General features: G+C 42.9%; 1 protein-coding gene across 1 annotated transcript in view; it reads left to right on the top strand.

Moving 5' to 3' along the window:
- The window catches only part of SLCO5A1 (solute carrier organic anion transporter family member 5A1), a 73,689-nt gene that overhangs the window by 53,448 nt on the left and 7,108 nt on the right, over positions 1–13,133 (top strand). The window contains 1 exon segment of the mRNA XM_050892457.1: positions 11,399–11,558. Within this exon segment, the coding sequence (XP_050748414.1) occupies positions 11,399–11,558 (160 nt within the window).

Consider the following 13,133-nt stretch of genomic DNA (forward strand, 5'->3'; position numbering starts at 1 on the left):
AGCCTGATCATGAGCTTTTATTTTCTTTCTTATTTTGTACATTAGCTTTTCCCCAAAATTGCCTTCTTCATGTAGCTTAAACACAAGAACAGAGTAAGCGTTCGAAGAGCGCGAAGTTATCTGAAGCAGTGTTTTTCTCTTTGCTTTTACATCTGAGACAATGTCTGCCTTTTGTTTACGGCCAGGTGCTGGGTATCAGATCCATTTAAATACCTTGCTTTTAAGGATCAGCTCTGGACTCTTAACATTTTGAGGTTTGGAAGAGAGTGTAGAAGAAGTGGAAAGCAGGAAAAGAGATGATCAAATGGGGAAAAAAAGAACTACAGTGGGACAGTGAGCGAGCCAAGTGAAAAACAAAGAGGAAAAATGGGAAGCAAGGGAGGAAGAAAATAGGCACTGTTTACACAGAGAATATTTTGCATTGCGTGTTGCTGGGTGTTACTACATTGCTGTCAAACCCTAATCCTGGAGCAAGGAAAACCAGCAACTGAAAGTCATGAGCTGATGGAAAGCTGGTTTACTCCTTTGTATTCTTAATACCTAGAGTTAAAGCTTGGTACTGAGGGGCTGACTGTAGAGGGGAGTAGCGTGGTGATACATCCTTGTCTGAGCATAGTGGGCTGAAGAAGGAGAGAACAGGGATCAGAAGGGGATGGGATGCTTTGATTGTCCACCTTCAACTGATATTTGTGACAGCCTGTGGGCGTAGATGAAGCAATGAAAATTATCAGGATTGAAACATAGATTTCAGATAGCAATTAATTGAACAGTGTGGCAAGTCAGAATGTCCCCGCCTGGCTAATGAGAAGGCTGTAGTTTTCTGTTTGTGAAAAAGTGCTATTTGATTTCAATCTATTTCTAAATTGAAGACAAGGCAAACTATTGCTATGTAACACATACCCTTCACACTGGAATTGTAAGAGTATCTAATTTTTTTTTGCAGTAAGTAATAACATTTGTAGTAAATACATGGCATGAATTGAAATAGGCATCTATTCATAGCTGTTCTGAAAGTCTGCAGTAGTATTACTTCTTTACCACCTTCATCTAATTGTTCTTATTGAGAAAAGAGATGAGAGATGGTAATGGCAAAATTCTTGAAAGTATTGAGTATCAACTCTTTGAAATCAGTATAAAAATCAGTATGCTTAGACTGTAATGTCATCAGAAATTGAGAATTACCAGCATGTTATAAAGCATGGTTCAGGAGTTTGCAGCCCCAGCCCTATATGATTTTTTTAGTGCAGAGATCAAATCCAAATTTATTATCAAAATGATAATAAAGAAGCAGCACTACACATAAATTCATCTTGAATATCTGACATGATAAACGTTCTCTTAATCCTCATGGTCAGTCATTTGATAGCTTCAAATCGTTTACTTGGTAGGCAACTCTTTAACTCAGACATCAAAGAATGTTATTGTTCATGTAACAAAAAAGCATGCTTTCATTTTGAGGTTTAATAAAACACATACTTCATTCTCTAGTTCCAATGCAGTACAGTATATGGACATCAAAGCCAGTTCAACAGGCTAGATCGGATAGGAGAAGCAGTACAGCTACTTGGTTCAGAGTAAATGTCTTGCATGATGCGCTACCTTCACATGGCTATGCCGGGTCTGATGTCTGAGCCACGTGCGCTGGCAGCAGCCCAGAGATCTCAGCTGCATTGGGCAGTGTAGACATACCCTGCAGGAGAATCTTCTGTGGACAAACATGTTCAGTTCTACTGTTCTTTTCTTTCCCATTTAAAAAGTAGTTTTTTTTCTTTGATAAACTGAGCCATAAACCACTACAGAGGAGAAGGATAAGCTGGGTTTTAGTTAACAGAGGTATGTGCTCATCAAAGTAGGCAATGCTATTTCATAATTCAGTATGTTTTGTAACTCAGTATTTTTCTAACTGTACCAGCTGTGAGGAAGTGGATGGGACCTGGAGGCGTGCACAGATTAGAATACATTTGCAAGGATTTTCTGCTGTTTTGTGTTGGGCAAAAGCAGTTTTGCCATTGTTGGTGTGTCATCAGCAGTTCTGTTATGAGGAAGGTCAAGGGCACCTCTGTATTATACATCTCAGCATTTTAGCACCTGTTGTTCTTGCCCCAGCCTTGTCTCTGAAGGCATGTTTGATATTTGAACACAGTGTAAGGAGCCTTATGTCAAACCATGATATGGCATCCCTTCTCTTGCACCATAACCAGCATCCAAATGGGAAGTCCTGAATTAGTGAATTGTCTCCTTATCCAGACAGCTTTTGAATATCTCCAAGGAGGGAAGCTCCACAGCCTGTCTGGGCAACCTGTGCCAGTGCTTGGTCACCCTCACAGTGAAAAAGTGTTTCCTGACGTTCAGAGGGAACCTCCTGTGTTTCAGTTTGTGCCCATTGCCTCTGGTCCTGTCACTGGGCACCACTGAAAAGAGCCTGGCTCTGTCCTCTTTGCACCTCCCCTTCAGGTATTTATATATGTTGATGAGATCCCCTGAGCCTTCTCTTCTCCAGGCTGGGCAGTCCCAGCTCTCTCAGCCTTCCCTCAGAGGAGAGATGCTCCAGTCCCTTCATCACCTTAGTGGCCCTTCACTGAATTCTCTCCAGTATGTGCATGTCTGTTTTACTGGGGAGCCCAGATCTGGACCCAGCACTGCAGATGTGGCCTCACCAGTGCTGAATAAAGGGGAAATAGCAGAGATCAGCTGCTTTTGTTGTTTGTGGACCTGTCTCTTCCATGTTTTGTAGTATAAGGCAACTAAAACAGGCTCCATGGGGAGCTTGCTCATAGTGACAGATTCCTGGATTAGTTCAGTTCCATCTCTCACATTTCTGGCATGTAATGAATCAAAACAGACCCTTTTTGATTGCTTTCTTCTTCCTCTTGTACCACCAGTTTGGGTTTCTGTTATTCTTGTCTCTTTCAGTCCAATCAGCCAGTTGGATCCCTTAACTTGAAAGCAGTGACTAGTTGGATCAGAACAATAACAGCAAAGAAGGAATCCAGCTAACACAGTGAGAGGGTCCCTTGTTTGACAGCTACACAAAAATTGCATCATTGCTGCGATTCCAGCTGCTTGCCAACAAGGAGACTGCAGATCTCTGCCATCCAGAATGTCCTTCAATAGCAAGCCAAAAATACTGCTGGCAAATTAAGATAATCCTTTTTATCATGTAGTCCAATGTTAAGATTATAGAAATTATGTGGTAAGGGGTTATCTCCTTTCCTTTGTATTTCCTTGGTCCTGTAGGTTACTACAGCGATCTAAATAAATATGAATAAAACCATGTGCAAACCAATTCTTTGTTTAGATGCTACCAAAATATAGTCAGGCACTGTTTTTTTTTTAAACTGCATTTCATTTAGATTGTAGCCTCATGGGAAGAGTGTCCACCTTTTTTTTCCAATGCGTGTGCATTGACTGCCAGCACAATGAGGTTTCAGTCCAAGCCTGGGTATCTGAAATAACAGGTCACAGCTCTAAAAACTCCAGGCAATAAATCTCGCCTTATACTTTCCCTTTTCTTCCTTTACTCCTATACCACAAGCCTTCCACAGAGTAATTGTTGGAGAGGAGAACAGGATTTAGAAAAAAAAATATTAGGAACTAGAGTCCCTTTTATCGTTAGTCACATCTAATAAAGGTCTCCTCTTTATTAGCTTTACTAGCGTTGTGTCATGGAGGCACAGAACAGCGTCCTGAGAAGTGAACAAATGCAGTTTGTCAGATGGGATTCTGGGTTTTGTCCCAGCACATGTTGAGCAAACTTGCAGTTGAATCTTATTAATGAAAGGAGCAGCATCATTGTAATTGAAAGAATAGTTCAGGAAATGCTGTCGTTTGGGGCTGGTTTCTGTTAGAGTGCTCGTGCATGATGGGTGTCCTTGGCAGCTCAGGTGCAGCAGTGCTGCAAGTTGACAGCATCTGCCCCTGCTGAAACAAGCGGGGCGGCTGTTTCTCAGATACCCTGTGTGTCTACAGCAGTGGATGCATTGAAACTAAGCTACCTTTCCTACAGGCCAGCTCACGAGCAGGACTTACTAGCCTCGGTTCAATTTCCGTAAGAGCCTGCTCTTTCTGACCGATGCAGGTAAATCTGCGATGTGCTGTGCAGTAATTCAAGGATCAACGCTCTGTTTTCCTTTGTGGAGAGTAGGCAGCCTCCCGCTGTCAGAAGGCAGGATTAGTAGAGTACTTTGGTTAAGCTTACTGCTGGAAAAATACATACCTTCAAGAAAAAATGATCCCCTCCTGGGATAGGTGTTCATAGAAATCTGTTATAATATGTCCTATATGGTAGATCACATGTGATGAAAATGGGGTTACATAGATATGTGTCAGTAGAGATTTCATGTCTCCAGCATCTGAATTCCTTCATCCTTCATTAGTTTCCCATCTCTGAAAGAGGAGTAAACAAAGAGTAAACAGTGAGGGTAATAAAGATGAAAGCATGAACCTCTTACAACTGTCTGATAATGAGCTTTTGGAAGCAGAGTTAATAGATTATTTTGTGTATCACGTGTTCTTGAAAGGATGAAAAAAGTCTCTTTGCGTGCAAAGCATTTGCTGTAAACAGCAAAAAAAATCCCCCAAATAAACCTTACAGTGATATGCTGAGGTACAAAAGGTGATGAAAGCTGGAGAGACACAGCTTGCAGTAGCTTGTTATTAATTTGAGCATATTTGCTTTGCGTATCTGTAAACTTAAGGCTTTTTCCGGGGCAAACAAAAAAATGCCCCTGAGATTGAATTATCACAGTGGTCTCAGTTCAGTTTCCAGTTTCATGCTTCTCATTTCTCGCATGCCTGATTTAATTCACCTTTATTTTTAAGCTGATTTCCTAAGCTCTGTGTCATGGTAATGTTCAGCAATGCAGCTGAAGCGAGTTAGCTACGTAAGCGGAGCGAGCCTGAGAGCGGGCTCTCCTGCCTGTGGAACAACACGACCCATCTGCTGCTGAGAAGGATTTTAGGTGGTGGAGGGATAAGAGGTCAGAAGAATGCGTTTCACAGGGCGGGAGAGGTTGGGGAGGGGAACCTGAGCTGTGCCTTTCCCAGCAGCCTGGGCTGTCCCTGGACCTGTCTGTGTGCAGGGTGGCAGAGCCCTGCTGGCAGCCGGGACGTGGGTGTGAGGGTCTCCCAGGCAGGTTGAGGAGTCCCTGCTTACCCCAAGTATTCAGGCATCTGGGACATCCAGCTCAGCAGGCTGCCAAGGAGCTCGTGAAACTCCAAAAATGCTGCCTCTCCTGTTTGTGTGAAAAACTTCTGTCACTGTGCTGCTGAAATCAGTATGTTCTTGAGGAATGTTTTGATGATTTGGTGTTTTCCATCAGAGAAAAGGTTCTGTTGAGAGATTACTGGAAAAGTCTGCCTGTTGCTATATGACGTGTTGCTGCATATTGCTTTCTGGAATCCAGTGTGATATAATAAGGCAAGTTTCAGCTGATAGCTGAGAAGGCGACAGAACCAATATCGGTCCTGGATATTTAATTTCCTGCTCAAGCTGCAACTTGTTTCTAAAACTGTGCCTTGTTTGTTTATGGTGCAAGAAAGGAAACACTCAGAAAGGCTTTGGTTAACATCCAACTAGACCATAAAGTGTAAAGTAGCTCCAAGAGCTAAATTTGTGAACCTGATTTGTGTGATCAGTAGACAGTCAATAAATATTTAAGAGCTACTTAGTAACATTTGATCGGCTGCAAAAGTGCCCAGCTGGAAAGACAAGTATATTCAGCAAAAGCAAATAGTGGTGTATAAATACATTAAAAATGAGTCAAGTGGAAGCCACTAAGCAGCAGTTGTACTGCTTAGTGTCACTAATGACAGGAGGTGAGGTGACGGACGACACGGGTGACAGTCGCTGTGTGTAGAGTGGCTCCCGAGCCGAGTCTCTGACCTAGTTGGGCGTACAAGATGGGAACAGAACATCCCTTGTGGTCCGTGGAGTAGCTGGGATGCAGTAAGTCTGATGCTAGCTGTTTACCTTTACAGTGGTCCTGCCCACGCATTACAGATGTGAAGACATGCAAACAGCAGCCCTCGTGGGGCTCTGCAGTCATGACAGTCTGTGAGTGTGTGTACAGCATCTTGAGGACGCAGCCACAAACCCAATCCCGATTCCTGTTCAGCTCCTGCCTGGCTGAGGAGGTGCTAAAATTCCCTGTGTATCTACTGATCTGCGTAGAGCAGAGATACTTGAGCTAGTTTTAAACAGCAGTGGCCATTGAGCAATACTGAGAGCAGGGCAAACAAGGCAGCACAGTTAATTCAATATTACGCTGTGGTGCCCAGCGTGGAGACGTTGTGCATACCAACATAATGCCCAAGGCAAGATTTTTGCTTACGGTGCATGTGCAAATACTCATGCCCCAACAGAGCTCAGTACTTGGCTCTGTCTGGTTTTGCAGATTCTGCAGGGGTCGTACTGGCATTTGTCCTCAGAAATTCAGGTCTTCTGGACTGAACTGCACACGGACCACAGGCAGAAATAGGATGGTGCCTGCAGCTCCGCTTGCCACTCAGGTGTGAGAAGGCAAAGGGCACAGTCTTCTCCTGGAGTTGGGGGTTTTCATAAGTATATTCTAGTCTCTGGAAAAGGCCTTTAAATTTCGCTCCTTCAACCTCTTCCTCTTTATCACATTCAACCTTGCATGGATTGTTTCAATATTCTTTGGAACTGGGTTTTCATATCTGATCAGTGGACTACTGGATAAATGATGCGATGAAGGACATTTTTCGCGTCCATTTGTGAAAAAAACTGTCAGCTAGTTTAGAAGTATCAGGCAGGAAGAGGAAGGAGGGACAGCCTTGTGTCATGGAGCTAGGCAGATCCAACCTCTTGGGAGAGGATCCGGAAGCTGTGCCCCTCTGTGGATTGAGGCCAGAGTGACTGTAGCCATGAGCTGCAGCATCTTGCAGTCTGTGAAACACTGGTGAAAGGTGGCACATGGAGTACTCAAAGTCATCTTCCAAACTAAGCTAATGACACACCAAAGGGTTCTGGTACCACTGTAATAAAACCCACAAGAAAAAAAATTATCCAAAACTGTGTTCTCAAAGCACCACCGTTCTTCACTGTTCAGCTACCATGCACTCTGGCTATGAAGAGTCACAAAACCATGCAGATGCCAGACTGCAGATTTCCCTTGGAAGAAATGGCTTCAGTCCTGGACCCTGCTCCAGGTTTTGCTTGTAGATACAGAAGTAAAGAGTTATTGATGAGGAGACATGGACAGGATTGAGATCATGTTCACCTTTGGCAGGAAGGATGGAAAGAGACGCCATTCTGGAGCTTGCTGATAAGAACACCATCAAGGAGATGTAGGTTTGAACCCCTTCAGGTTGAGGAGGACCTGGAACCCCAGTGTTCCCTCCTCAGGCAACTGCAGAGCCGATGAAGAAGAGGAAGCTTCCTCCTCCACTTCAGAAGAGATCTATTGTAAATCCATGAAGTGTGATGTGTCTAGAGAAGGCTATCAGCACAAAGGGGCAGCTTTTTGCTCCGTGTGTAGGAACTCACTGAGCTGTCTGTAGCAGGCATAGGTATTCCTGTACCATGTCAGGGTGCAGCGTGTGTCCCCCCGACTTCTAGGAGCTTGGTCACCTGAGATAAGGAGTTCAGCTGGCTGAGTCCAGGGTCAGCTCCGTCACTGCCAAGAGCTGTTGTGAAGACAGCTGGAGGTGAGGGCCTGCCCCTCCTTTCTCTTGGACTTGCTGCACGATCACTGGACTGAGTCTGGCTGTGATCAGTCTAGATTGGTCTCTAGACCCAATTCTGATCTGGTCCTGCCGTCACTTTCAACTCCCATCTCACCTTCCCTGGCCAGAGTGCCAGTCTGAAAGTCATTGGAGGGAGGCTCTCATTTCCATGTTCTGAATTTTTGGAGATGTTCAGAAGTGCCAGCTGTCTTGATTCCTTACAGAACCTCCCTTTCTGATTTTGGCACCTGGAAGGACTAAAAACTTTCAGGTTTATGTATTGCAAATTACAGCCCATAAAATAAGTGGTTTGAAACTGGCCCTCTATCTTCCAAAAAATTTATGCATTGCAATACTGAATATTCGGGTACTAACACTCGGGTACTTGAGACACAAAATAGCACTTACAAGCCTAGAGTGCAGCTATGACAGAAAGTAACATAATAAAATGAGGGTTTTCCTAAGTAACAGGAGAAGCTTCAGGTGAAAATGTTGATAACAGCTGCTTTTCAGTTTTCAGTGGCTTGGAATCACCTTATGCAGTGAAGAGGGAGAGTGGGTGCAGAATTCAGGAACCGTGATTTCTTTAGACAGAAAGGTATTTAGGAAATAAGAGCTAGGGTCTCTAGCCTCAGCCAGCCCTATCACTTGGAAATAGATTGGTATGAATAGGGTCATTCAGGTAACTTTTCTGTTGCCTTAATGCATTCATGTAGCTGGCAGTATTTTAAACCCGGATGAAATTCCAAATGAGATGCAGCAAAATTGAACCAGCAATAAACCACACTGCAGACTGTTGCTTTTCCACTTATTAAATTAATTTAACAACCTGAAACAAGACAGAGAGCATGGCAAGTGTAGTAAAAATAGGTATAAATATAATATGGGCCATTTAAAAGTTCATGCTTGTTATAATTTGGCTGCATAATGAAAGCAGGAAATAACTTACATTTCAAGGTGTGTCTGCATATATATCTAAGTGAAACAGTTATTTTCTTTTTGGTACCTGAGCTAGCATGTTCAGTAATAGCATAGATAAAAGGTAATACTTTATGCCTTTCAGGTACCTTCTGGCAATACTAGATGTGATTAGATTAGATTAGTTAATATTAGATGTGGTTTATTTAATAGCAACTACAAGATTTCACTAGAGCTTGCAAATCTTTTCATGTTGGCCATGGGAACCCCTTAAGTTTATTTTTTTCAGGAGCCTTCATGTGTTCAGAATTTACAAGCAAAGTATTAGAAGTGGGAGCTGTCAGATAAAGCTAGTAAGAGCCAGATTCAGAACAAACAACAGCTCATGTAACAGGCTGTGGACTGTCGAAAAATCCTTGCTGTTGGATATTGTAGATGCAAAAAATTTAATCTCAATGGGAGAAGTACAGGGAAAAAAAATTGGGGTTTATTAACTAAAAAACCACATCAGACTTAGAAAATATTTTGGGCTGAGACTCATTAGAGGCTGAGGGAATACTTTTCTAGGGGAAGTTATTTGCCCTGTTCTTGCTCTTCCCTAGTTCTCTTTGTATGGCTACTGTTAGAGACAGGATACTGCTGAAGAGACAATAGCCATTTTCATGTATTTCTAAAGGTTTTCACAGAAAATGTACACATACAAAAATAAGTTTTCAATTAGTCTTTAGCCAGCCAAGGAAAAAAAGCAATGCTACAAAACTCATCTGAGCAATCCTAGTAACTGAAAGGGCCAAAGGTAGTATAGTAGCTTTTTATAAACTAGTCTGAGGTTTTCAAGAAAATATGCCCATTAAAAGTAAATGGCTTTTCAGACCAGTTATTTGTCAGAAAAATATGATATGGTCATCAACTACTTCCTCATTAATGAGGAGCTTCTAGATAATAAAGATTGACACCTTACATTCTCTGATATTAGCTCTATGTACACTGGATCCAGTTATGCCAGTCTGTTTTTAATTTGGGAACAAACAAACTAGTATCCATTTTCTCTTTCTTTAACTCTTTCATTTTAACTCTCTCTCTTTCTCTATAATCAGAATTTGTATATACAGTTATGTAGGGGTTTTTACTACTCTTTTGTTTCAGTGAGGTTGCCTTTGTGCCTGCTAACGCTTTTCCTCCTTTGTTTTGTACTCCAAGTCCTTACCCTACCCATGAATGTTAAAAGTCCAGTGTCACCTTAGGCTTTCCTTCAGTGCAGGGAGTAGCTGGGTGTCTCCTCCAGGGTTTGTGCCCAAAGCTGGGCATTTTTAAGTGACCTGAGAGTTGTTTTGGGCACGGCTGAAGTGATATGGTATGTAAGACAGGAGCTGGTTAATTTGGTGACTGTGTGGCTTAGTCAACCTGAGCCAAAACGTGTGATGATGACAGCTGGCTGTCACTTGTAACCAGAGTTGATTCCTTTCTACTGGTAGCAAAAAGCACCATTTGATCAGTGGGGTTTTTTTCCTTATCATCTTCTGATGAAGAGTCTGTGATCACACAGATATAGACGCTGCTATTACTATTTGTCACTTCTGGATTGAGCTGCAATGGTACAACTGATATGGTAAAGTAGAGCCACAGTGGGATTATATGTTTATAAAACCTTGATTCCAGCCATGAGTTGCGCACTGGCACTCAGTGGTATGTACTGGCTGCCCCTTGGCAGCTCAGTATATCAGGTATTGGTTCTGTCTTAGGAATTTGTCTTGCTTTGGGACTCCCAGCACCCAGGGCAGTGCCATTTGAGGGGACCAAAACTGCTTCCGAATGACCTACTCTCTCCAGACTGGTCCCAGACATGCCATGCAGACATGTTAGCTGGAGGAGAGGGTGCATCGGGCGAGACCTGTAGCTGTCTCAGTGCAGTGCTTCATTCAGGCCTTGTTACATGAGCCACGGAGCTCAGATGAGTGCCGTGAGCTGCTGCCTTGGTTGGGGTCCCTTTGCGCATTCATCCCGTGGTGAGGACGTGCCGCGGCTGGCGTGGCGCTTGCCAGTGAAGAGTTGATGCGGTTCCCTGCTGTGGCAGTTGAGATCTGTTCAACCACCTGTTTAGAGCAGCAGTGATAGATAGTGCAGAGCCTGCTTTTTGGTGTGTGCGTGTCCTTCAGCTTTGAAATTCCCTTTAGTTCCTTCTGAGCATACCACCAAACCCTTCTGGGAGGACCTAGAAAGTTGGGCTTTGGCAAGATTTTGGGGAATGGTCCAGCAAAGCGGAGTAGTGGTTCTTTTACAGACTTTTATTAAAGCACAGCACTCCTCCAGATCTGGAGAGCTTCCTGTAGATTTCACATATACATATAAATAATACAAGCATTAAGTTTTCTGAACGGTTGTTGGTATGTGGGAAGAGATGCCTATTAGTTTACATAATGCTTATATCTCATCACTGAGCCCTTCACTAGTAAGCAACAACAAATTGCTGCAGCTTAGGATAGACATATAAAATAGTGGTGTCTTAACTCTTAAAGGAAAAAAAAAACAGGGGAAAAATACAACTATTACCTAGACAAATAAGATACAAGTTTTAAACTTTGGTATTATTTTTGTATTGTGTTTTTAGTTGATGGCAGGGATGCCTTGGCTGTTCTTCTATATTGTTTCAGTCATGTACATAACCTAGCGTTAATGCAGTCTTTCTCTGATAATCAACTCTCAGTTCCAGAGTTAATGAGTAGTATGTTTTCTCCCTCTGAACAGCAGGATATCTGTGCTTGCTCTACTAGCATGTTCTTTTTCCTTTCTTCAGTCCCACTCTTGCCATGGCCCACAGGAATCTGACTGGGAGCTGTAATGTTAACTGTGGATGTAAGATTCATGAGTACGAGCCTGTCTGTGGATCAGATGGAATAACATATTTTAATCCTTGCCTAGCTGGCTGCATCAATGGTGGAAACCATAGCACAGGGGTAAGTGCTTCACCCACCCACCCACATACAACCCGCGAGTAGCCCCTCGGGACTGATGCAGATCAAAGACTGCTCTGTTTCTAGTGCAAGCATCCCCCCGCTAAGCTTCAGAGAGCTTCCCCCTCTGCAGCTGACTCATGCATGAGTCCTTCCATGTTTTGAAAGGCTGGTAGTGCTACCATTGCATGGTCCCACCCCCCTTCCTTTCAGTTATGTACAAATTTGAGGCACAAGTTCATTTGTACCAAGTGAATCTTCCAACTGAGTGCAAAGTGCCACGGGGTAGAGAGGGCTGATATTTCCAGTACAGACTCTGAAGTCCCCGATGGCGGTGGCCTGTGTGTCTGCTGTTCCTGCAGGGCTCGGAGCAGGGACCTTGAGTCAGTGTCATCTAATTCAGCTTTCTGCTAACATAGGCAGCCATGTCATACTGTCTTTCTGCAAGCTCATCAGTGTTACTCTTAAGAGCAGTTTGGGGTATTTTCTGGCTCCCTCTCTGAATGGAGGGAAGAACTTAACTCTTCAGGTAGTTGGAAGTGTTTTAAACTCCTGTTTAAATTTAGTTATGGCCTGTTTGAAGTCATTGGTGTTTGTGTCAGCCTCGTCATTTTGCGTAAGTAGCTGTTGCACCTGCACCAGTCTATTGATAGGTCTTTTGTTTGCGTGGCTAGGTAAAGACTGCCCGTGTATTCTGCTCTTGTAAAATAGTTTGGCCATTCTCATAGCCTTTCTCTAAACCTCTGTCAAGCTAAATGAAGTGATTGTCATTGAACTCAAGTAACCAGAACTTAAAGGATGTTAATAATCCACTTTCTTGGAAATACATTGCCTGTTACAGCCCAGTCTTCCAGTTATGCTGGACTGGGGAAGGGCATCCTGCTGGTAAAATCACACCATGGAAATTTGGCAGTTTCCAGAACTAGGCACGAGAAAACAGTTGAAAAGTAGAATCTGACCTAAATATCAACAGAGCATTATAGTCATGCTCATTTCATACAAAAAACGAACTCTTAAATTCTTCTGTTACAGAACTGTCCTTTAAAAAAGGATAATTAAGAAAGACAGGAAGTAATGTAAGCATTAATTTTCTCAGGACTTGATTGTGCTTTCCAGAAAGCTTGTTTATAATGTATCAGTCTCCTGATTTGCAGTCTTGAGCCAGCCTGTGAAGCAGAAGGATGTTAGGTCCAGCGCTGTGCTTTCTCAGGTTGCCTGGATAATGGTCTGAAAATGCAGGTTCCTACATAGATGCCACTGAGAACAGATTAGTTTCCTTTATAGTTTTTTTTTTTTAGAGTATCTTGCTGGGTTTTAGTAGAAGATTGCTTTGGCCCAGTTGGAAAAGCCTCTGATGTAAGCCTGTGGTTAGCTTTCAGTGTCTACATAAATCTTACTTGGGCTTTGCTGGATTGAGACATAGGTTTGATCTTTACTGCATTTCACCTGATATCAAACTGGCACTATTAATTCATTTAGTAGGGAGGTACTTTGGGAGTATGTGCTCTTCACTACGGATTTTGAAATATACTATCTCCTCTTACGATTTAAGAAAAGGTCTTTCATGGCCCGAAGTTT

This window comes from Gymnogyps californianus, chromosome 2 (genome assembly GCF_018139145.2).
Source record: "Gymnogyps californianus isolate 813 chromosome 2, ASM1813914v2, whole genome shotgun sequence".
Taxonomy (NCBI): Eukaryota; Metazoa; Chordata; class Aves; order Accipitriformes; family Cathartidae; genus Gymnogyps; species Gymnogyps californianus.